Consider the following 25,452-nt stretch of genomic DNA (forward strand, 5'->3'; position numbering starts at 1 on the left):
TCCCAGAGCACAACAAATGTTAAAAAGAGAAACAGGTGCTAGAGGGAACGCAGAGTGGTTAAGGCATTCATCTGCAAAGCCAAAGGACCCTGGTTTGATTCCCCAGCACCCCCAAGGGGGCACACGTGTCTGCAGTGGCGGGAGGCCCTAGAATGCCCATTCTCTCCCTCTCTCTCTCTCTCTCTCTCTCTCTCTCTCTCTCTCTCTCTCTCTCTCTTCTTCTTCTTCTTCTTCTTCTTCTTCTGTCAAATAAATAAATAAAATATTTTTTTAAAGAAAGAAAAGAAAACAGGTTACGAAATGCTTAACAAATGTAGTCTATGCTCTACTAGGCACAGGGCATTGCCGTCATCCACCAGGACAGCGGCTCTCAGTGTTCTAGACTGTCGGAATCATGACCCTGTAGAGGGCTTGTTCAAAATGCAGATTTCTGAGCCTCATCCCACAGCCACTGAGTGAGGCTGTCTGTGACTTGGACCTGGTGATCTGCATTTTAAACAAGGCCATTGAGTCTTCTATCCGTGCAGATTGGATATCATCTTCATAAAGATGTTAGCAGATGACAGCGGCTTCTTTCAATGGTCTTCCTCAGCCTTGTTTGCCACGCGTCACAGAATGATACCTGAATGTAGAGGAGTCAAATGGGACAACAGCAGGAGTCAGAGTCTAGAGTCTATAGGCACAGAGGCACTCCCTGTGGTAGAGTGGGCTTTCTGCCGAGAGCTCAGATAATTACAGACAGCCTCCTGACCCTCCTGAGGGCTGCCATGATGGGCTCACGTTAGACACCGTGGTGTTGAGCTAGCTGACTGAAGCCCAGGGCCCCTGCTCTCTCTCTTTACATCCATTATGGGGCAGGCAGAGCTCTACATCTAGGAGGAGTTCCTGATCCAGCCATGTGGCAAAAACCAAGAAGAAAGACCTGTGCTAATCATACCTCCTGGCCTGAGATGCTCCTGCCTCCAACACAGGCTACAGTCTGCCTCCAAGAGACAGTCATTCTTTCCTCCCTCTCTCTCCATTTCCCCACAGGTTTGGAATAAATTGCCTCATCCAGTTTGAAGACTTTGCCAACGCCAATGCCTTCCGCCTGCTCAACAAATACCGCAACAAGTACTGCATGTTCAACGATGACATCCAAGGTATGTTTCCACCCACCTGACAAAGTCATTGGGAACTTAATTAGTTTTTCACAAGACTCACCCAAATGCCAAGGCAGGGAAGAAGTGTCATTTCATAGCTGCTCTGATGCCAGAAGCTGCTTAGAAAAGAACGTTAACCTTGGGTTCACCTCCCTCTTGGCTGTCTTCACTCTGTGGCCATTCCTTGACTTTGTTCAGCTTCAGTTTGCTTAAGCAGATAATGGATCATTGCTACATCAGAAAGAGGCAAGAATTATATGACCTAATATATTTAAGAAATCACAGGGCTGGAGGGATGGTTTTAGCAGTTAAGGCACTTGCCTGCAAAGCCTAAAGACCCCCATTTGATTCCCCAGTATCCATATAAGCCAGATGTATGAGGTGGCATATGCATCTGGAGTTCATTTGTAGTGGCTACAGTCCCTGGCATGCCCATTTTCTCTCTCTAGCTTCCTCTGTATCTTTCTCTCAAATAAATAAATAAATTTAAAATATATAAAAATTATTTTTTAAAAAGAAATTATAAACATGGCTGTCAGTTATTAGCTATTTGAACTAGAAAACTCACTTCTCTAGCTGTCATTTCATTATCTATTCTACAGAGATGATGATAACTTCAGTGGAAGAGTCTTGTGAAATTAAAGAGATGATATATAGAAAACACTAGCATATAGGACATATTAGACCTAAACATCAGTGGCCATAAAGACAGCTTTCTGTAGCCATAGTGTCTTGTTCTTGGGTTTTCCAAACACAAAGTATATCCCTAACTGATAAGTCAGAGAAATTCCTTTTCTAAACTTGGCTGGAATGTAAGCTGCTGAGAACAGTAAGTTTAAGAGACATTGGCATCAGGGGCATCACCAATATGGGGAACTGGAGATGTAGCTCACTTGATCAAGTCCTTTTCTAGCATGGATGAAGCCCTCAGTTCAATCCCTACCTCCCAATAAAACCAGGACATGGTGACATATTCCTGTAATCCCACACTTAGAAGGATCAAGAGACTCAAGGCCATCCTTAGCCACATAGTGAGTGCAAGGCCAGCCTAGTATATGTGACACTGTCTTAAATACAACAGCCAACCTGAAGCACCTTCTAACTCGGCATCCTCTTGGCCACCTGTTCAAGAGCCCTGAGATGCCTGAAGGCAGTTGATTCTGAGTGTGGAGATGCCTGTATCTGAAGTGGGAAGAGTGGCCTCTCGGGGGTGACCTCACGTGACCCAGGAATTCTCAGTAAGAAGCAGAGGGAGCTCAGGAGAAACACTGATGAGTGCCCATAGTTATTATTTAACAAATAAAGTTTGGCAAACCAAGCCTATCAAAACCAAAGATTCATATCAGATAAAAAGAAAGAGTTGGTAGGGGGAAATTCTTGGTCCTTGAAATTAAATGACTGGCCAAAATCATTCTACAGCGGATTCCGTCACAGGCCCAAAAAGTGCACGACCTCTGAGCCTATCGGTTCAGGTTAGACTACAGCGAGCACAGACCCAGGAAAAACCAGCTAAAGTTTTCAGCTAAATATCTGCAATACATCAGGCACTGTTCTGGACACTTTCCATGTTTAAACCTGAAATATTCACAGCTTATGAATGAAGAAATTCCAACACGAAGAGAGCAAGTAGCTTACATAGCCAGTGAGTGCGCAGCTGAGATTTGAGCCAGGATTCAGACTCTTAATTCCAAATTCATAGCCACTTAACATACTGTTCCAGGTTGCATATTATAAAACCAAGTGCCTCTTCTTTTCTATATGGTACAAGGCGTCGGGCAGAAGAAATACGATGCATGACCTTTTTTATTGGGTGTAAATTTTCTAGGAATGGAATAGCACAGTTATTATGACACAATGTTGGATAATGCACTTCAAACTTACAATTCCAGTGCCTGAAGAGTGGGTGCCCAGGGCAGGGATGAAGGTCAAGAAGGGGAAAGCCACAATCACACCTTGCCCTGACAGCCCCTCCATTCTGTATCTCCATCACCCTGACGCCTGAGCCCAGGACAGGCACTGAAAGGCAAGACCAGCCTTATTTCCATAAACCAGGCCCTCTGTAGTGACAGAGCAGTACAGGAGGGCTCGCTGGGAGCAGGGGAGCGTTCTCTCCCTGCCTACCAGTAACCTCACTCTCAGCATAACTGCCAGGCCTGGGCCTGTGGCCTTGGAGGAAGCACCTGCTAGCTAGCCTTTGGCCCGTTCCCCTGTCGTAGCTATGTGTCAGCAGCAAGACAGCCATCCCTTCAAGTCCCATGGGCTGCCAAGCCCAAGTCATGTGGGCTGCACACCTGGCACATGGACTCCAGATGTCCCAGCAGACAGACAGCCCCATGTGTTTACATCCTCATAAATGCACACACTAGGCATCTGCAATCCATCGGCTTCATCGCCGCCACACCACTGCCAGAAATGCACCTTGCGCCTCTCGGGTGGAATTATGACTCACTATGTTTGTGAGGAAGTTCACACTCAGTCACTGAAATATACGACTTATGGAGGGGAAAGGAGCCTCTCCGCTGTCTCGGCCCTCTAAGCCTCCCTTTATGTGTAATCCTATGACCTCCTCACCAGCCATTCCTCTGTGTGCAAAAATCTTGCTTCCACTATCCCATAATCTTTCCTTTAATATTCTTATCTGTTTGATTGTTTATTTGCAACAAGAGAGAGACAGAGAGAAGAGATTCAGGCAGAGAAAATGGGAGAATGGTTGTGCCAGGACCTTCAGCCACTGCAAACAAAATCCAAGTGTATGTGCCACTTTGTGCATCTGGATTTACAAGGGTACTGAGGAATCAAACTCAAGTCATTAGGCTTTACAGGCAAGTGCCTTATCTGCTGAGCCATCTCTCCAGCCCCCGCCTCCCATAATCTTCATTCTGGTAAATTATAAGTTTACACCTATGTGCACAAATGGTATTCAAGTTTTTTGACAGTATCTTGTGTAGCCCAGGTTTGTCTTGCCCTTACCAAGGCCTTACACTCCTGATCCTCCTGCCTCCACCTCCCAAGTGCTGAGATTACAGGGGCACACCACTACACCCAGCTGTTTCCCATCCTCTTTGTCTGGAGAACTCCTTTTTCTTTCCTGCCCAGGGAAATCTCTGCTCCTGATTAGGATATAGGTACCGAGGTGCTTCCTTCTGTTCATTCTTATGTCAATCAGCTTTACTTCTCTTTGAAAAAAATGCCTCAGAAAAACCACTTAAAGAAAGAAAGATTTGTTTTGCTCACAATTTCAGTGGTTTTGGTCCATGGTCAGCTGGCTCCAGTGTTTCGGGACCCGTGGTAGGCAGGGCATCGTGACAGAAGGACGTGGTGGAGCAGAGCTGTTTGCCTCATTGTAACTTGGAAACAATGAGAGAGGAGGAGAAAGTCCTCGAGACAAGATATACTCTTGAAATACATTTTTTTTTTTACTCCATCCATGGGCCGCTTCCTAACTTTCATCATCTCCTAATAATACTATCGAATTATGACTCTGTCTTGGATGAACTCAGAACTCCCATAATCCAGTCACCTCTCAATGAATGTGTTTACCAACTGGAGAGCCAAGATTTCAACATGTGAGCTTTGGGGCGGATACATATCTGAACTGTACCAATACTACTCCCCCTCATACCCCTGTGTACTCCAGACATCTATATTGCAATCTCCGCTTCTCATGACATGATAAGCCTCTGGAGTCAAGGCCTACATCTTTTTGTTGTTGTTGTTGTTCCTCAGCTCTCAGCACAGTGACTGGCACCTTGTAGGTGCTGACTAGATGTGAGAAGAGTGAATGAATGATACCAATACATATGCATGACCTTCTCACCATCACACCCACCCAGTCCTGTGAAATGCCTCTGCTGGGCAGTTGCCCCTGTAATCCCTCTCTTTTCCTGAGTACACATATGTTCATATATAAGTGCACCTCGTGTTTGCTCATATTGAGATGCAAACTCCATTCACATGTGTATGCTTTATGCATACACACATAAAACAATCCCTCTGTTTAAATTCATTAGGTTGTTGTGTCCTACCTATTAGACTTGCAGGCACTCAGATAAATAGTTTTCTGATGACAAACGAAAGGAGAATTTCCTGTTCTTTTCACATAAATTAAGACTGAAGTCATTAATCTAGAGTTTATGAGGAGATCTGGGGAACAGTGCAAGAAAGACAGGAGCTTTATAATCCCATCCCAGCCCCTGGTGAGTCCCACATGATATGGAGCTGTGAGCACCCAATTAACCATACTGAGGAGGTGAGCATAGAGATCCACCCACATCCTGCTTCAAGGAAAGACTTGCCGCAAATGATGATAAGGTTGCCAGCACATCAAACAGAGCCTATACTACAAAGCATCTCCTTACCTATAGTCCTGTCAGGTCACAGGCTACCCTCCTACCCACTGATGATGAAATGCATATACAAGCTCAACAATTTTATCCCCAGGCAGGACCTAGCTTCCAAGGGGGCTATCGGAGGCATTGGAGCCTAGACTGAACCTCACCTTCCTTCTCTGCCCCATCCTGCTTCTTTTTCCTCCGGTCCACTAGAGCACTTCTTAAAAACATCTGGAATTATGTCCGTGTCTGCTTCCCAGGGTACCCAAACTGTGCCAAATAATAACATTTTGCATGCACACAGAACTTTAGGTGTGAACAGTGTTTGGCATCCACACTATGCCACAAGTTCCAGAAACTCACCCTCTTCCTGGTGGGGGGACAGGTGCTAATGCCCCAATTCATGAGGAAACTAAAGAGAAAATTCATTGAGTAGATAAACACAAAAGTAGACCTAGAGCAGTTTTTTTCGAACTCAGAATTTTCTACTCTCCCCATAACATCAGGCTGCCAATGGCCCTCATGACCACGAGGTGGTGAAGGAATAGGTCCTTTTGCTAAGGGTTAATTAAACCACAGACCCTACAGTGGGTGTCACTGCTCCCCAGCATCCTGCAGCTATAGTTCTCCACACCCTCTCCTAAATCCTGGTTTATAAACCCAAAAAAAAGAGACCCACAGAGGGAAAGGTACTCACAGTCTCAGCTGGTTGGAATCAGGGCCAGAAGACTGATGTGTTATGAGAGGTTTGGTGAGGAACTTGGAATTAATAGGCCAATATGCAGAATTGTCCCTTTACCAAACGCAAAGTAAGAGCAAACGAAACAAAAGCACAGTGGGGCTGAGGCTGCAGCTTAGTGGCTCAGCAGTAGAACATTTGCCTAGCATGCTCAAGACCCTGAGTTTGAACCCTGACACTATAACTAATAAGAAGAAGGAGGAGGAGGAAGAGGAAGATTGGAGATATAGCTTAGTGGTTAAGGCAATTTCCTACAAAGCCTAAGGACCCAGGTTCAACTCCCCAGAACCCATGTAAGCCAGATAGATGCACAGGGTGGCACATGTATCTGGAGTTTGATTCCAGTGGCTAGAGGCCCTGGCACACCAATTCTCTCTCTCTCTCATTAAAAAAAAATACAATAATAATGATGATGATGATGTTTCCCAAAAAAAGAGGGACACCTCCATGCTCAGAATTGAAGAGCACTGGGAGTAAAAGAAAGAGAGATGGAGGGAGGGATAAACAATGCGAAGTCACAGTGACAAATGGAAATGAAAGCCACCTAACATGAACCTGGACAAGCTCACTGCCCCCTCCTCAAGAAGGACCTGGAAATAGAGCCTTGGAATCTTCTTGCCATAAAGACTGGAACCAAATGTCTCCCACGGAAATGAGACTGGGGCCATGCTGCCTGCCCTAAACACCAGCCTCACGTCCTCACTGGAACAGCGAGAGATAGAACCAAAGACCTCAGGAGGCCCCCAAGGCTGAGCTTCCTGAGTTTTCCACTGCATGTGAGCTCAGGCACATTATTAGAACCATCACCAAACCACACACCCTGCACCACAAAAGTCACTGACCCGGTGGGTCCAGCCCCAGGACTGGGCCTGTGGCACCACAGCACCTGGGAAAAGAGCTCCTCCTAAAGTCTTCTCTGCCCTCACCCCAACACAAGCTCACAGGAAGCCTTAGCCCAGGCTGGTCTGGTCCTTGGCGAGCAGGGATGCTGATGTCCTGACTCATAGCTGGCTACCTCTCCAGGAATTTTGGACTAGGCAGAGGCTCAGGTGATTTTTGTTGTTACAGCTGGGACCAGAGATGCATCTCTGCTCTTGGGGGAGGTAAGAGAGGCCAGGAAGGGGAAAGGCAATGGATGCTCATGCTCCGGGACAGCCCATTTCTGACCTTTGGAAGGAGAGCTATGCACAAAGAATCAGCTCTGGAATGCGGCCAGCTCAGTGACTGGGGGTCCCTGACCTCCACATGCAAGCTGACCACCGTGTGGCGGGGGACAGGAAACACAAAGGACTCATCAGCTCCAGAGCATACTCCACCCCACCAGCCTTCTCTGGACCTGTGTGGATCCTAGTCCTTCCACCTCCTCAGAGCTAGACGGCCTGTCAGGGTGCCTGGGTGCCAGTGTTAGCCTTTCATACTTCACTGGGGGGGAAGGGTACACAGGTATGGAAGCCAGGTAACAAACTCAGGTTTCATTTCTCAAGCACTGTCCACTTTTTTTTTTTAAATTTTCCTTTTTTGAGACAGGAGCTCTCACTGACTTGGAACCAGCCAAGCACGGAAAATTGGCTAACAAACAACCCTGTGGGTTGGTGCCTGTGACAATTCATTGCTGCATTGGCTGCTGCTCAAGGATTCTAGGGATGTAGATATATGCACCTAGAGCCTCACAGGAGTACTCATGTCATGGTACCTATCACTAATACCCTGATGCACAATGGTCTCTCCATAGGCATAAAGAGACAGGGTGTTTTGAGACCCAAGACAGAGGATCTGAGGGAGGAGGGGCAGGAGGGGCACAGCACTGGTGAAGCTGAGGGAAAGGGAGCCCTACCTTGCTTCCTGCCACTTTTCCACATGGCCACGTTCTTCAGCACTGAGCTTCACTGACCTGGGTTTTCTGCCCGCTCTGTGGTGTTCATTGTGCTGATCCTTCTGCAGAAAACTCTTCCTACTCTTCACTAACTTTGTTTTGTCCTTAAATATTCAAGTGTCACCTTCCATATGACACTGAATCTAGGGACAAGACACACCTAGAAAACCCCCCATTCTTCCCATGGACCAGTGACTATAGACTGTACAGAATGTTCCCCGGGACCACTGCTGGGGGACACATAGCTGCCCTCGGTGGCAGGATGGGGAGGATCCACCAATGCCACAGTACACCAGACAGATGGGCATGAGTGTCACAGCTCCAGAGATTTTTTTTCCAGTTGATCTGTCTTGTTTACAAGACAGCAGCATCATTTAATGCTGACAAGGGTCCACTTCCCCCTCTCCATCCACCACAGACACACTGAGCAGCAGTTCTCACGTTCCCTTGATCTTCCTCACTATAGAACTTCCTGCCTTTCCTCCATGCTCATCTCTCCATAGGCCCCAGAGCCTTCCTTTTCACTATGCCCTATGTACTGAAGCGGTTCACTCCCAGGGCCATCCCCAGCCCTGGAGTTCACATAGGCACGTGAACCTGAATGTGGTTTAAGAACCTTCCCCAAGATTCTGAGAAGATTGTAATTATTTAGGGTCCTTCCAAACTGTGGTAGAATGAGTCTAGAAAGAGCCTTGGTTGCTTCCATCTAGAACACTTCTTAAACTTTCTCTGCTTTGCACCTTGAGAGGTTTGGGTTTTTTTCTATTTTTGCATGGCCATAGTAGTATGTGAAGGGGTGCATGCGCGTGTGCATGCACGTGTGTGTGTGTGTGTGTGTGTGTGTGTGTGTGTGTGATTGTGTGTGTGTCCATGTGTTCACCTGCAGCAAGCAAAGAAGGTCAGGTGTCTGCCTTTCTCATTCACCCACATGATTTTCCTTGTGATAGAGTCTCTTGCTAATTCCACAGCTGCTATTTGTGAGCCGTGGTGATTCTCTGGTCTCCACTCCCCACTGGACTGGGATGGCAGCCTTTTGTGGTCATGTCTCGCTGTTTGTGTAGGTTCTGGAGGCTTGCATTGGTGCTGTGCCAGTCCCTTTCAGGCCCTCATGTTTCTACAGGAAGTGCACTTAGCCATCTCTCTAGCCCTCTGGAGAAATTTTCATGTGACTACAGATACATAGAAATGTAGGTATGAGAATCAAATATTTACTGATATCTCATAAAAATTATTTCAAAACAATCCTTTGCCATATAATATAATTTTACCAATTATTAAATATAATTTTGATAAATTTTATTTATAAATAACTTTAATAATAAATAAATTTACCATTTATTAAATATAAAGGCAAAATTGCATACTAATGAGACAGATGTGATTATTTCTCCTTACATAAGAAAGTAAACCTTGGGCTGGGGAGATGGCTTAGCGGTTAAGTGCTTGCCTGTGAAGCCTAAGGACCCCGGTTCAAGGCTTGGTTCCCCAGGTCCCACGTTAGCCAGATGCACAAGGGGGCGCACGCGTCTGGAGTTCGTTTGCAGAGGCTGGAAGCCCTGGCATGCCCATCCTCTTTCTCTCCCTCTATCTGTCTTTCTCCCTGTGTCTGTCACTCTCAAATAAATAAATAATTAATGAACAAAAAAATATTAAAAAAAAAAGAAAGTAAACCTTGGCTGAATATTTGATACTGTGAGATGTACAGCATCTTCAGCATTTTCCTAATTGATCATAGCTGAATTTTGTTTTACAATCATGCCACTTCACATAAATACACAGTACAGGAATTATGCTTAGAATGATTTCAGAAATTATTGAAAATCTGTCCCCTATTCCAAGCTAAATGTCCTTAAGTGATTTTTTTAAATGAAATTGAACTCAGCAACTCAAACAACAAATTTTAAAATCAAGGATTCTACAACAATTCAATTCAAAGATATATGAATTTTATATTTATATGCTGAGAATTGGGAGTAGAAAAATACTAAAAGTCTTTGTTTTCTTTAATTAAACCATTATGCTTAAACCACTATACCTGTGTAAGAGCAGAAAGGTTTGTATGTACAGTAAAAACACTGCAGTTCATAACACAGCAGTCTCAGACCCGAGCTGAGATATTTCAGGAAGCATTCTCAGTGTGACAGCGTGGACAGCGCAAAGGGCACGTGTCGTGTGGTCAGAGCAAAGGCCGTAGTGAAGTTGCATGGTTTAACACAGGAACATACTGCCAGGAACATCTTGGACTCACTATGTGTTTTATTTTAATTAGTTTATAGTTGTTGCACATTCAAGGCCCTTTTACTATTACCTCTTTTTTTTTCATTTTATTTTATCTGTAAGCAGGGCAAGACAGAGATCGGGTACGCCAGGGCCTCTAGCCACTGCCAATGAACTCAGGTTCATGTGTCACTTTGTGATTAAGGCTTTGGTGGATGCTACGGAATCAAACTCAGGTTGGTAGGGTTCACAGGCAAGTGCCTTAAACACTGAGCATTCTCTCCAGCCCTCCCCAAACTTTTTGAGACTCCCCCCGCTCAGTTACCTGACCTTATTTATAGGTTCCACAAACCTCAGTTTGAGGAACTGGACTCTACAGAATCCAAGAACTCTGCAAAAGTTCTTCATGACACAGAATAGGGTTAAAATAGCCTCGAGGCCCTTTGCTGGGTGTCCAGAAAGGCGAGCCTGACTTTTATGAACTGATGTGGTCAACCTCTGGAGAACAGCCTGTTCTGTCCCTCTTCATATAACCAGTGCCCACTGGTAGCCTAGAACCAATCTTCAATTCAGGCAAATGAGACATAGGGCGGCATAATTGTCTGCCATGGGAAGGTCACTCTTGTGAATCACAGCTGCAGACCTGGCTTTATAGAAGCTATCTAGTCCTCGAGGATGCAGCCATCTCCGCCAGACCCCTGACCCAGCCCACCTTAGCCTGTCTCTCTCCCTGCCTGGGTCATTAATACTCTCACCCTCGCCTGTTCAAGTGATGAACTCTTCCCCATCCCTCCAGGAGCCTGCTCAGCATAGAAACTCCTTCAGCTTGTTCGAATGTGACTATTAAAAGCAGACACGTTCTCAGCTTGCCCTTTTTGTGCTATTTCCTCAACCTACAGCCTCACGTATTCATTTTGTAGGAAAAGTAACTATGGAACTCCCTCAAAAAAAAAAAAGAAGAAGAAGAAAAAACCAGAATGCTTGTCTGTTTTGTATCACAAATGGGAACAACCAGTACCTGGTACTTGTAGGATGGATGCAAGCCACGTTCCTACCCCCAAAACCCTTAGGCTTCTCAGGTGGCTATTTCCATAAAGCCAAGCACTTTTCTTCCTTTCCATTTTAAAATCCCTGGCATGCAGCCGCAAGAGTCCTCCCACCCCTGCTATCAATGAAAATTAATGGTGATAACTTGATCTGCCAATTCTTTTGTATAATTTGGGGCTTAAGAATCACCACTCCTCTGCGGAGGTGTCGTGGGTAACTAGGATAGCTTGCCATTAGAGCGTGGCCTCGGGGTAGTATCGTGGGAAGGAGACCCTGAAGAACTAGGCAGTGAGATTGCCAGTGAGTGTGGGCTTCCGGGAGCCAGGGGCAGAAGGAGTTCCCCAGAGGAAAGGATGGACAACAGCGTCAAGAGAAGCTGAGCCAGGAGGGCGTGGTGGCTCACGCCTGTAATCTCAGCACTTGGAAAGCTGAGCTAAGAGAATATCTGTGAGTTCCAGGTAAGCCTGGACTACAGTGAGACTCTCCTTTGGGGGTGGGGACAGAAGCTGAGAACTGACCACTGAAGTTGGCAAGGTGGAGAGTCTCAGTGACCTTGACAAAAGGTGAGTCAGTCACATGCTTGCACTGGGTTTCACAGAGGGTGAGAAGAAAATAAATAGAGGTACGTTCATCTCCTTAAAAGAAGTTGGCTATCAAAGGGAATAAGAAATAGGCTGGGGGCTGGAGAGATGGCTTAGCGGTTAAGCGCTTGCCTGTGAAGCCTAAGGACCCTGGTTCGAGGCTCGGTTCCCCAGGTCCCACGTTAGCCAGATGCACAAGGGGGCGCACGCGTCTGGAGTTCGTTTGCAGTGGCTGGGAGCCCTGGCGCACCCATTCTCTCTCTCTCCCTCTATCTGTCTTTCTCCCTATGTCTGTCGCTCTCAAATAAATAAATAAAAAATGAACAACAAAAAATTTAAAAAAAAAGAAATAGGCTGGACCCTACATAAGGCCAAGACATGCTTTGTTTTCAACTTTTTATTAACAATGTCCATAAATATAGACAATATACGTAATCCCTACTCTTTTCCCCTTCCCAAATCCCTCCTTCACTGAATCCCTTCTTTTCAACGAGTTTCTCTTCTATTTTGCTGCCATCATTTTTTCCTCCTGTTATACAGATCTTGTGTAGGTAACTTCAGCCACAACAAGGTCATGAATATCAAGGCCACGTTGTGTCTGACTTGTGAGCTCTTCTCCCCTTCCTCTGGCTCTTGCATTCTCTCTAGCACCTACTCCACAGTGGTCCGTGAGAGAGGGTGTATCTTGAATAGAGATGCCTCAGTGGCAAACACACCAGTGTGGCTTCTTCACAGCTCTTTAAAGGCCAAGGCTTTTGAAATATATATCTAAGCATCACAGTGTATTTATATGCTGATGAGAATGATCCCAACAGAGAGGGAGAAAGTGAGGATGCAAGAAAATGACAGCACAGAACCCTCAAGCAAATGAAAATGATGGCCCCCACTGCATATAGGAAGGACCTCAGTTTTAGCAGGAATGGCAAAGACCATGGATTGGCACAGAGGGCTTATGGGCTTAGTCGCAAGAAGACTCAGCACCTTGAGAAGTGTGATTTACTCCTCTGCATATTCAAGACGCAGAAATGCCCGGAGCAGCCCTCGGGTCAGCGTTCTCCTGATTGTGCCTATGTCCTTTGACCCTTAGCCCAGAAAGAGACTAACCTCAGTTGTGGGAGAACAGTACCTAGTCATAGATTCATGGTGAAGAGTAACTGAGCAAAGACAGGTCGGTAAGTAGCAGAGCCTAGGCCACCATAAAAATGCTCAGGAGTGCTGGGGACATGGCTTAGCAGGGAAGAGTACTTGCCACACAAGCACGAGGACCTGAAAGTGCTTGAAAGAGCCCGAATTTGGTCCCCATGCCCACATAAAGTGAGTTGGGTGTGGCTTTACACACCTGTGACCCTAGTGGTTTAGGAAATTGTAGAGCTCACTGGCTAGCCAGTTAATGATAAAAAAAAAAAAAAAAAAAACTCTTCAGGTTCAGTGTCTCAAGAAAATAATGTGGGGGAGCAATAGAGGACACCCAACATTCTCCTCTGGCCTCTGTACACATATGCACGCATCTGTACACATACATGCATACACCATACATATACCACTCACACCACACATATTATACACACATTTAAAAAAAAAAAGAATGTCAACCAATTTTTTAACTGTCTTGGTGTTCTTTTATTACTTTGCACAGCTCTTTCCTATCAGAGTCACAGCTTAGCACTGATACGCCCTGCCAAAGTTCTCTCCATCTGTCTCCACTTTACCATCCGTCCCCCAGTTCTCTCCTAGGGAACCATAATGCCTCCCCTGCTGCCTCCAACTCATCAGGAAAGGCTGTCTGGGCTGGAGACCCCACCCCAGAATTCCTGGCTTTGCTTCTACTGGTGACTGACCAGAGCTCCCTCTCCCCTTGGTCAGTATCCTCCTCTGTAACAGCTCATGATCACTAGTCCCCACCTAGATCATATATCACATCATCTCAATTACTAAAAATAACGATGCTGTCTACACACACACACACACACACACACACACACACACACACGTTCTACAAGGACATGTCCATCTGACCTGCTTGAGACTGGATTGTAATCCTGGAGGTCACGGTCACCAGACCCCACCTAACACTGAATTTTCACAGATACATTCAGTTATTGAATCCTCAGGTTCAAATCCCAGCAGATATTTGACACCCAAAAAAGAAAAGGCCCATGAAGAAGGTGGCACTGGGAAATAGCACCATCTGGTGGCACATGGTCTGCAGCTGTCTCTCATTAGGAAGCAGACAGCTCACCGGAAGCAGAATGCGAAGAGCAGAAAGCTCCTGGCACCCAAACTGATGAGGAGTCGTGCAGACAGCTTTGGAAATGCACTCTGACTCAGTATGACTAAAACAAAGGCAGGTTTTAAGAGTCATAGAGAGAAAGTGGGACAGAGGAGAGCAGCCACGGTGGCACACAGACTTGGAGTAAATGATGGACAAAGGGCAGCTGGGATTTGGAGACAAGATCATAGAATGCCATTCTCCTTGCACCTCATCGACTGACTTAAATAACTAAGTTTTCTTTATGGGATATTAGTTGTGAGCTTCTTTTGAACACAGTACAGTGCTAGTCTTGGCCATGATGCAGCCTAACTTTGTCCAGGTTCAATTAAAAACAGACATGGTGGAGGGGCTGGAGAGATGGCTTAGCAGTTAAGTCATTTGCCTGAAAAGCAAAAGGACGCAGGTTCAACTCCCCAGGACTCACATAAGCCAGATGTACAAGGCTACATATGCATCTGGAGTTTGTTTGCAGTGGTTGGAGGTCCTGATATCCCCATTCTCTATCTACCTCTTTCTCTCTCCTTCTCTCTCTCTCTCTTTCTCTCAAATAAATAAATGAAAAAATTAAAAACTTAAAAATAAACAATTTAAAAAAAAAAATAGACATGGGGGCTAGAGAGATGGCTCAGCAGTTAGGGCGCTTGCCTACAATGCCAAACTACCCAAGTTTACTTCTCCAGTACACACGTAAAGCCAGATGCACAAAGTGGTACATGTGTCTGGAGAAAATAATGTGGGGGAGCAATAGTGGACACCCAAAATACTCTCTTTAGTGTTGGCCCTAGCTAATTTACTTAATCATTACTCCGTTGTTAGAAGTTTAAAGTACTTTCAGGCATTCTGTATTATTATAATTAACATTGTCATAAATGCCCTAGTACATGTATTTTAGGTTTTTCTATACATAGATTTCCAGACATAGAAGCATGAGATCAAAGAGCAAAATATTTTATGTCCTGGATCTATATAGACAAATAGTCCCCTGCCCTCAAAAACAGGATAGGAAGGAAGGGATGGAGGGCGGGAAGAAGGGAGAAAAGGAAGGAAGAAATGGAGAGAGAAGGAAGGAAGGATTGAAAAGAAAGAAAAAGAAAAAGATGGTGAAGGGAGAGAGGGAAGAAAGGGAGAAAATATCAAAGAAAGGAAGGGAAGAAGGAAGAGAAGGAGGGAGAAAAAAAATGAAGAAAAAATGAATTGCAGCTCTTATGCTGGAACTTTTTACTTCTCATTACTCTTCACCAACCACAGATAACATTGGTTTCGTGTTGCTTGAAACTCCTGAAAATAGAAACAAGCTATTAATCAACCCATGTTTTCTTTTCTTGTCTGAATCAAGTAAAACCATGAAAGGGTTTTGCAAATAGCCACAGATAATAGTGCAGGCAGAAGCATTACAGACAAGGAGAAACATCCAGATCTAGAGTACCTGTTTCAGCAAGAATAGGTCTCTTTCTTGTCTACAATGGAAAGAGTCCATCATGCTACCAGGGCATGCCCCCACCAGACATTGGTGCCATATCAGAAGCTCAACATTGGCCTCTGCCATTGACCAGCTAGTCATTAAGCAGTATCAAGGACAGATCAGCACTGATGAGAGGAAATCCACGCATAGCCTCCATACTTGCATCCACTGTTACTTTGTTGTAAGTCCATTGAGCAAACTTCAGTGATGGGAAAGACTGGGTCTGATATAGAGGACATGACAATGCAGGTGCAACCTTGCACTTCTAGTTAGTACCAATACATCATTAAAAATGGTATATGAACTAAGCCCAACATTCTTTGTCAACTGAGAATGAGGCCTTAGATACAGATCAAAAAAAAAAAAAAAAAGAGGAAATAAGGCAGCAGTGATTTTTTTTTTAAAAGGCCAAGAGGCCTTATTATGCAACTTACTTGTCCCTTCTGGACAGACTCAAGATGTCTGATAACGGTATGCCATCATACACAACCAATCTTATAATGTGGTGGGTGACATGAGATGCATAGTTCATGACACATGGTCCCTTAATGTCTAATTTTTAAATGTGTCTTAATCCATTGAACCCTTAAGCAACTAATTCTATAACATTCAATAACATTTGTTTTGGTTTCTATTAAATTACATTTATTCCATTACTTGGCTTATGAATGGTGGCAGTAGCAGCCCCTTGCTAGCTGTCTCCAGGGACAATTCCAGACACCTTTGCTACAAAGAAGAGAAGCTACAGCCCGGTGTGGTGGCACACACTTCAGCATTCCAGAGGCTGAGATAGGAGGATTGCTGTGAGTTAGAGGTCAGTCTGGGGCTACAGAATGAGTTCCAGGTCACTCTGAGGTAGGATGAGACCCTCCCTTGAATAAAGATGGAAACACACACAAACACACATACAGAGGAACTTAAATAAAAAGGTATGGATTTGCTCCAAAACCTGCATACCTACAGGTCTGCCTTCTATAAGACCTGAAGAAAGTTGCTTATTCCCTCACAGCTCCTCAGAGTTGAGAACTCTACTAAGGGTCTTCTCTTGGGGGTTGAGGGTTTTGTGGTAGAAGGTAGATCACAGTCCACTTTGTTGCAGGCACAGCCTCTGTTGCTGTGGCAGGAATCTTTGCTGCTCTGAGAATCACCAAGAACAAGCTCTCCAATCATGTGTTTGTCTTCCTGGGTGCAGGTGAGGTAAGTGCCATATGCGAGGGTCTCTAACATCATTCCAGTTGATGAATAAGAATGGGTGGGACAGTATTCAGGAGGGCAGATATTCTAAGAAGAGGAAGTACTAAAGTCTATTCTGATCACTGAAACTTCCTGACCTTCAACATATGAGCTTCTCAAAGCTAGACTTTAATTGGGAGACTTAAGAGCTGTGGGGTCAAGAACAAAAGACGAGTTGATTTTGGTGAGGCACTTGACATGTGCTGAACAGCTGTGTGCTCTGTGTCTAAACCTCCTCCTGTGGTGTCTCCCAGGCAGCTATGGGCATCGCCCACCTCCTTCTCATGGCCCTAGAAAAGGAAGGCATATCCAAGGCAGAGGCCATAAGGAAGATCTGGATGGTGGACTCCCAGGGGCTGATTGTCAAGGTACTGTTGGTACAGGTACCTGGAGGCTTTCTGGCATCTAGAATTCCCAGAAACTAGATGGAAAGAGTCCTCTAAGGGCAAAGTTCTCAGATGGAATGCAAGCAAAAGGAAGGCAAGGGCCAAAACACTGAAGGAAAAGCCATAATTGCTCTTGGCCACAAGCTCTGAGTAGTGTGGTGTGTGTGTTTATAGACATAGACAACACATGCGTGCACACATGCTCACACATCCTTTCCAGCCCTTTCACACTTCACATTTCCTACCTTGCACTTCCCTCCTGACACATTGATTCAGAGCTCTCCGAAAGTCACAGGCTCTTCCACATTTCCACACATTCTGTTCCTTTGTCTAATATGTTCTCTCTTTGTCTATATACCCACTAAAAGTCCTCAACTGCTTCCCAGTCTCCTTGTCTTCTGATGGAGCTCACATGCTACCTCTGTTTGCATGGTGCATCTAGATCTCAGTTAAGTTCCTGGATCTCTGCTCACAGACGCACTCCCTTCCCATATACTGCACCAACCACTCAGTAAAGTAGCAATCTTCCTACTTGTCTGTCTTCCTACTAGATAATATAGCCTTGATATCTGCAGTGGTTTGAATCAGATGTCCCCCTTATATTCATGTGTTGTGAATGCTGGGTTCCCAGCTGGTGGCAATTTAGGAGACAAGAACTTGAAGGATGAGGTATATTCCTGGGGGAAAGCTTTGGGGTATTGTTGCAGTCAGGTTCACAAGGCTGGTAGAAAGAAATTACCCAACCAAGAGCAGCTTGTGGGAAAAAAGAGAGGTTTATTTTGGTTTACAGGCTTGAGGGGAAACTCCATGATGGCAGGGAAAATGATGGTATGAGCAAAGGGCGGACATCACTCCCTGACCAACATAAGGTGGACAATAGCAACAAGAGAATGTGCTAAGCACTGGCATTGGGAAACTGGTTATAACACCCATAAACTTGCCCCCAACAATACACCCCCCTCCAGGAGGTGTTAATTCCCAAAATTCCATCAGCTAGGAACACCTATGTTTATGGGGGTGTTCATTCAGAACACCTAAGTTTATGGGGGACACCTGAATCAAACCACCACATTCTGCCCCTAGCCCCCATAAACTGATATCTATATATAATGTAAAATATAATGCATTCAGTCCAATTTTAAAAGTCCCCATAGTTTTTTATCAATTCTAATCACGTTCAAATATCCCCATAGTCCAAGATCTTTTAACTGAGCCATGATACCAAAAAATCCCCCCCCCAAAAAAAACAAACCTTAATGGCACAGAATAAACATTCATCCTGCAAAAAAAAATGGCATTGGGCATAGCAAAGAAATATTCAACCAATACAAGATTTAAAACAACCAGGGCAAACATCAAACTCTGTAACTCCAAGTCCAACAACTCTAGCCAGTGGCAAATCTCCAAGTCCGATAATTCTAACCAGCAACAAGTCTCTGGTATTCCAATTCCATCCCTCCAGCTAAGCAACTCACAGTGCTGGGAAACTTCATCTGGAGACAGAAGCTCTCCTTAGCAGCCATCTCTTGGTCCCAGCATCTCCCCCTGGGTCTCCACTGCAACCCTCATGGCCCCATGGGGTCTCCATGCAGGCATCCAGCAAACTTGCTTCAGACTGCCACTGGCCATTTCCAAAACACAAGACCATGTTGCAAACTCAATTGCCCTCTCTTTCCTGCATTTCTTATACTCCATAATACCAAGTAGGGTGCCAATTTGTTAATCCAGGAAGGAACAAAGCAGACTTTAAAGAACAGGACACTCCTTGAGCACTCAGACCTCTTCAAAAGAGTCTACATTCTTCCTGTTGCCCCAGTGCAGGTCAGCTGGCCCAGTCTCAAAGGCTGTAATCTCTCAAACAATTTACAGGTGAACAAGCAGCAGCTTAGGCCCAAGGGTTTCATTTTTTCTGAGCCATTTCCCTCAGCTCTCACCAGTTTCTATGCAAAGCAACCCTGCACAACTTCTCAGGACCCAGTTATAACAGCAAGCCCCTCACACAAACTGTTTGTAACCCAGTCCAGGCAAAGCTCTTTCTAACCCTCATAAGCCAAACCTCACAGTCTGTAGTTCTCACTACATTCAGGTCTTTCAGCTCTGACCAGAATAATCCATCAAGCTGTACTTACACCACTGCAAGGCATCTCTTACACAAAGGTTTCAAATCCTTCCACATTCCTCTTGAAAATCATCTCCAAAAGGCTAAAGTCTTTTAGTGTCTAGCAATAATCCCACTCCTAGGTAACACATTACTGTTGCAGTCAGGTTCTCATTGCTGGTAGAAATCACCCAACCAAGAACAGATTGTGGGGGAAAAAAAGAGGCTTATTTTGGCTTACAGACTCAAGGGGGAAGCTCCATGAAGGCAGAGTAAACAATGGCATGAGCAGAGGGTGTACATCACCCCCTGACCCACATAAGGTAGACAACAGGAACAGGAGAGTGTGCCAAACACTGGCATGGGGAAACTGGCTATAATACCCATAAGCCCACCCCCAACAATACACTGCCTCCAGGAGGTGTTAATTCCCAAATCTCCATCAGCTGGGAACCTAGCATTCAGAACACCTAAGTTTATGGGAAGACACCTGAATCAAACCTCCTCGGGTGTAATAACCAGCTCCCCCTTGCCAGAACTCAGCTTACTCTACTGCTGCTGTTTTCCACCTACTGGGTCACAGGTGATGTCCAGCCTCTGCTCATGCCAGGCTTTCCCCTGCCATCATGAAGCTTCCCCTCAAGACTGCAAGCCAAAATAACGTTCCTCCCATCAGCTGCTTTTGGTTGTGTGCTTTGTCCAAGCATGAGAAGGTAACTACAACAACGTCAATGCCTGACACATATTAATCATGTAATCAATGTGGGAGGTGTGAGTAAAAGAATGAACAAGCAAGAAATAGCTCAGCTTCTGACAAGAATGTGATGAGAAACACAACCAAACTTCGAGAGCCCCATGCTTCCATTTTTCAGAATTCCATTAACATTAAATGTCAGTGAGAGATGAAAAATGGTTACACAGATAAGAATGCAAATGTATAGGAGGTCATCCAATAAAAAACAGTAGAAACTGGCCTTCTTGCTTCAAAGCGGGGAGGAGCTTAGGCCCAGAGAGTCTTCTTTCCATCCGCACATCATTCCAGAGAATAATCCATCCATAAATACAAGCTGCCACAGTTTAAAACCCTTCCCTGTTGCTCATGTTTTAACATCACTGTGCTTACCTCATTGATCGCATCTCTAACCAAGGTGCTGTCAAAGCTGGTATCTGCATTCTGGTACTCATACTCAGCTGGCCTCCTCAGAAATGACTGTGCTCTTTTACCAGCACTCTTTTACCAGGCTCTATTTGAAGAAATGGAAGGGATCAAGAGCTGGTTAGTCAGACACAGATGGCTAGCCTAAGCCTGTCCTGCCATTCACCTTAGCATTATTCACAGGAAAACTAAGAATCTTGTTAAATACCTTCACATTAGCTCTCTGACCCTGGGAGTCTCAAATCTCCATCTGTTGCAGTCAGGTCCGCATTGCTGGCAGAAATCACCCAACCAAGAGCAGCTTGTGGGAAAAAGAGGTTTATTTTGGCTCACAGGCTCAAGGGGGAAGCTCCATGATGGCGGGGAAAAATGATGACATGAGTATAGGGTGGACATCACCCCCTGGCCAACATAAGGTGGACCATAGCAACAGGAGGGTGTGTAAAGCGCTGGCAAGGGGAAACTGACTATAATACCCATAAGCCCGCCCCCAAAAACACACTGCCTCCAGGAGGCGTTAATTCCCAAATCTCCATCAGCTGGGAACCTAACATTCAGACCACCTAATTTTATGGGGAACACCTGAATCAAACCACCACACCATCCCTCAACTGGGTCTGTATGCTGCACATCTTAGTGCCAAGGAACTTGGTGAGACTAAAGCATTTCCCAAGAGCAATTCTATCCTGGTCCAGAAAGTGAGGACCTCAACAACTCCAAAAAAAAAAAAAAAAAAAAAAAAAAGTTTTATGGGCTCTGTGGTTTGGGTTAAAGAAATATGTTTGTGTGCGTGCATGTGCACATAAACATCCTTAGGCTCCACCTAGAGTTCTACTGGAAAATCTGAGTCAGCATCCGGGTCTCAAAGCTTTTGAAAGTTCAAATCAAAGCAGGAGGCTTACTGGGAAATACTTTGAGAAATGTTCAGTGCATCAGCACCCTTCTGGATAGGCCCTTAGCACCACGGCTGCATTGCCTTCCTTCTTTTCCTACAGGGGAGGAGCCAGCTGAACCACGAGAAGGAGGTGTTTGCCCAGGACCATCCCGAAGTGAACTCCCTGGAAGAGGTCGTGAGGCTAGTTAAGCCCACAACCATTATAGGTAGGAGAAGGTAGCAACCCACCGACCGCTCAGCCAACCCACTTGACTTTCCGATGGGCGGGCTGAGACTCAGGGAAGAATCACAAGCAACCTATAGAAACACGTCTCTTTCCCCTATCCTATGTCCAACTCAATGCCATAAACTTTTAACGAGTGGCTTCAGTTATAAAAACCATAGAGATGAGGCGCCAGAGGTGGGACTTGTTGATACCGAATAGCAGTGGAAAGGCACAGTGCCTGTCTCTCTAACCAAATGAGCACTCCCCCTACTCCAGGGCAGGGGCCCTGCCACCTGCCACCTCTGCCTGGACTAGAGGAAGAGCCTTGTGTCAGCGACAGTGCCCGGGAACGTCTTCACGGCATACCTTAAAGAGGCCTGAAGTGGACCAGTAGACCAAGGATGAGCAGGCGGCCTCCGGCAGCTCCACAGGCAAACCCTTTTCCCTTCTGCTCCTGTCAGTCTCTGTGGCAGATGCCACCTCCAAAACTCCTGAGTCTTTTACAGCACACCCAGTTCCCTCACTAGCACCCCCAGGAGAAGAATGGGGTGTTTTACGGAGTAGGCACCCCCCTACTTCTCTCCCTTTTCCCTGTAGGTGTTGCCGCTGCCGCAGGAGCCTTCACAGAGCAGATTCTGAGGGACATGGCCTCCTTCAATGAACACCCTATCGTCTTTGCCCTGAGCAACCCCACAAGCAAGGCCGAGTGCACAGCTGAGAAGTGTTACCAGGTCACTGAGGTCAGCAAGGAGTCCTTTCCTCCCCTGGCTGAGAGAATAAAGTGACAATCACTACCAGTAACCCTAAAGGGGTGAATACTATCCCCCCCCCATAAGTAAATTGAGTTTTTGAAAGAGAAACAATGTGTCCATAGTCACTGGGCTATAGTGCTCAACAGTCACTCCCAAAACGCACAGCGCTCTGGCCAGAACCCGAGGCGTCTGTGTACTCTGGGCCACTGTCCTGGATTGGCCTTGCCAAATGCCCGGTTAGACAGCCCAGAGGTTGTCAAGACCTCTCAGTGATTGTTGGCTGTCAAGTAAGTTGGAGGTGAGGGTTGGGGATGAGCCTGGGATGTGTGGTCAAATGAATGATTTGAATTCTTGCCACAATGCTGGGCACTTAAGGAAGGACGAAGATGGGTCCCAGTCTTTGAGAGGTGGGAATAGGCCGCCCCTACTGCCCCAAGCTCCACCTTTGGTTTCCTTCCTGCCGCCAGGGCCGGGCGATCTTTGCCAGTGGAAGTCCTTTTAAGAGTGTGACTCTGGAAGACGGCAGAACATTCACTCCCGGCCAGGGAAATAATGCGTATGTGTTCCCTGGGGTGGCACTGGGAGTCATCGCTGGCAGGATCCGACACATCCCAGATGAAATCTTTCTCTTGACAGCAGAGGTACCTCTGTCTTTCCTCCTTCGAATGCCTCTAATAGAGCCTGTGGGCCAACACCCAGTCTTTAGGCCGAGTGGCCCTTAACAATTCTACTCTTCTCCCCAACTACCACCAACCCCGGCATCAGGCTAGGAGCAAGGCTGGAAAAGGAAGCTCATGGAGCCATGAACACAGACAGTTAATTTTCCCAGATGAGCACCCAGAATAATAGCAAGCATGTGGGAGGAGGCTGGGACCCAGGGCTTGAGGGACCCCAGAGATCTCTGTAACAGCCTGTCCCTATCAGAGGAGAGTCTTTGTTTTACAGGTCACAGATTGATTCATTTTGGTCTTCATGATTTCACTTTCAAATTCAAAGAGCCTCAGGCGGTTCTAAATCCCAGCAAGGCTGGGTGTGGCGGAGCACACCTTTCATCCCCGCACTCTGGAGGCAGAAGTAGGGGGATCTCAGTGAGTTTGAGGACAGCCTGGGACTCCAGACTGAGACCCCCCCCTCCAAAAGAAATTTAACCTCAGTCAGATTCACAGTATAGAAGGAATGAGTCCTTGTATTTAAGCCTCAACATTAAGCCGCCTTGGGGCTATGTGATGGCAGAGTCAACAGAAGGAACTGCAGTGTTTAACTACCTGTACTGGGCTGAGTGACTCTGAGGTAATGAGCTGGGCTTGTTTTGGAAAAAATAAGTGAACGTATTTCTCACCCCTTCTCTGGTCCCCTGCCTCTTCTCTTTTCTCCAGCATATTGCCCAAGAGGTTTCTGAGCAGCATCTGTCCCAGGGGAGACTGTACCCACCACTCAATTCCATCCGAGATGTGTCTCTCAGAATTGCAGTCAAGGTAAAGGGCACCCTACCCCTGAAATAGGGATGGTAAGGCTTGACCATTTTTTGTGACTTTGAGGGGGCTAAGGGAATGAAAAGTATGGAGACATTCTGAAATCCTTGGGCTGCATGGAAAGCAACTCCAAGACTGGGTGACAGCTCTTGCCTAGTCAGCAGCCCAAGCCTCACCCTGAACACCCACCCAGGGCAATTCTGGGGAAGTTCTCAAATTTCCTCCCCAAACATCAGGCAGAAAGATCTTCAGAGTCCATGGTCTTGTGAACCAGAATGTGGGTGGAAAATTTTTTTAATGAATCATAATCGTTCACTTATAAGAAAGGTCAGCTTAAATAGCATCATGGAAAGGACTTGGGCTATGGAGTTCCTTCTCTGATTGAGGATCTCTGAACCGCAATTTGCTCCTCCAAAGAGGTCATTAGCATCCCTTTCTCCCACAGCTCTGGAGATTAAAAGAAATCATACCCATTGCCTTTCTCTGAGAATGAACCGGTCACGGGGTAATGGGGTGATCAGTTTCATGGAATGTTCTAGCTATTCAACTATGCAGAGATGACAGGTTTTCATGAGAACATAATACAACAAAGACTGACCTCAAATGATAAACAGAGCTGGATAATGGTTACATGAGGGATCAGCATACTGTTATTTCCATTCCTGCATAGGTTTTTGCTATAACTTTAAAAAATAATGTCATAAAATACACTGAATAGCAATGCACAGTCACATAAGTTGTCCAGTGAAAGATCCCTCAAGAATGTCAAGATGCAACCCAACCCATAGTCCAGCTCACACTATCCACTTCCTTTGGAAGAAGGGATATTTATTCGCAGTGTCCTAACGACAAATCAAATACCCAGAGACAGCGGGTAGGATACTCATCCAGTTCAAGCACTCCAACCCACGCTGAGAAGAAACTTGACCTGTTAGCTAGCTTTACCTTCACATCACTCCAGAGAGTATGTCAACAGTCTCTGTTTACAGATGGGTAAACTGAGGCTCAGCAAATATACTGTCATGGCCAAGAAGCCATAGGGAATTACAAACAGGAATAATTTGGGTGAGGCCTCTTGATTCTGACACAGTATTCATCCTGCTATAAACCTGTCTAGGCAAAAAGCTTAAAGTTCTTATCTAGAAGTTTCATGGCAACTGAAGAGGAACATGTCTGATTCCTCAGGAGATATTCCTGTGCCTCAGAATGCCAAGCAAGGGCTCTGTAGGTAGATTTCCCCATAGAGCCAGTTCTTCAGCCAGATGTGTTTTTCCCTAGGTGCTCGAATACGCGTACAAACACAACCTGGCCTCCTACTATCCAGAGCCTAAGGACAAGGAGGCTTTTATAAGATCCCTGATCTATACTCCGGAATATGACTCCTTCACACTGGACAGCTACAGTTGGCCCAAGGAAGCCATAAAGATTCAGACAGTCTGATGCAGTCTCAAGGGCTTATACAAGCTGAATAGCCCAAAACCACATAATATAAATGGACTCTAAAATGGCCAACTTGTCACTGTTGTTTTGTTTGTTCATTGGATGGATGGGTGGATGGAAGAATGGATGGATGGATGGATGGATGGATGGA

General features: G+C 45.7%; 1 protein-coding gene across 4 annotated transcripts in view; it reads left to right on the top strand.

Moving 5' to 3' along the window:
- Me3 (malic enzyme 3) overlaps positions 1–25,369 on the top strand; it is a 193,905-nt gene extending 168,536 nt beyond the window's left edge. For 2 of the 4 annotated variants that reach the window (XM_045144838.1, XM_045144837.1), the window contains exons 8-15: positions 1,033–1,142; positions 16,764–16,861; positions 17,152–17,280; positions 21,533–21,638; positions 22,235–22,377; positions 22,857–23,030; positions 23,766–23,864; positions 25,140–25,369. In XM_045144838.1, coding sequence (XP_045000773.1) covers positions 1,033–1,142; positions 16,764–16,861; positions 17,152–17,280; positions 21,533–21,638; positions 22,235–22,377; positions 22,857–23,030; positions 23,766–23,864; positions 25,140–25,301 — 1,021 coding nt within the window. In that variant the 3' untranslated portion in view covers positions 25,302–25,369. The remainder of the gene's footprint in view (positions 1–1,032; positions 1,143–16,763; positions 16,862–17,151; positions 17,281–21,532; positions 21,639–22,234; positions 22,378–22,856; positions 23,031–23,765; positions 23,865–25,139) is intronic. The other 2 variants (XM_004658265.3, XM_045144840.1) reach the window with 2 other exon arrangements.
- The last annotated feature ends 83 nt before the right edge of the window (positions 25,370–25,452 follow it).

The sequence above is a fragment of the Jaculus jaculus genome, chromosome 3 (genome assembly GCF_020740685.1).
Source record: "Jaculus jaculus isolate mJacJac1 chromosome 3, mJacJac1.mat.Y.cur, whole genome shotgun sequence".
NCBI classification, from domain to species: Eukaryota; Metazoa; Chordata; class Mammalia; order Rodentia; family Dipodidae; genus Jaculus; species Jaculus jaculus.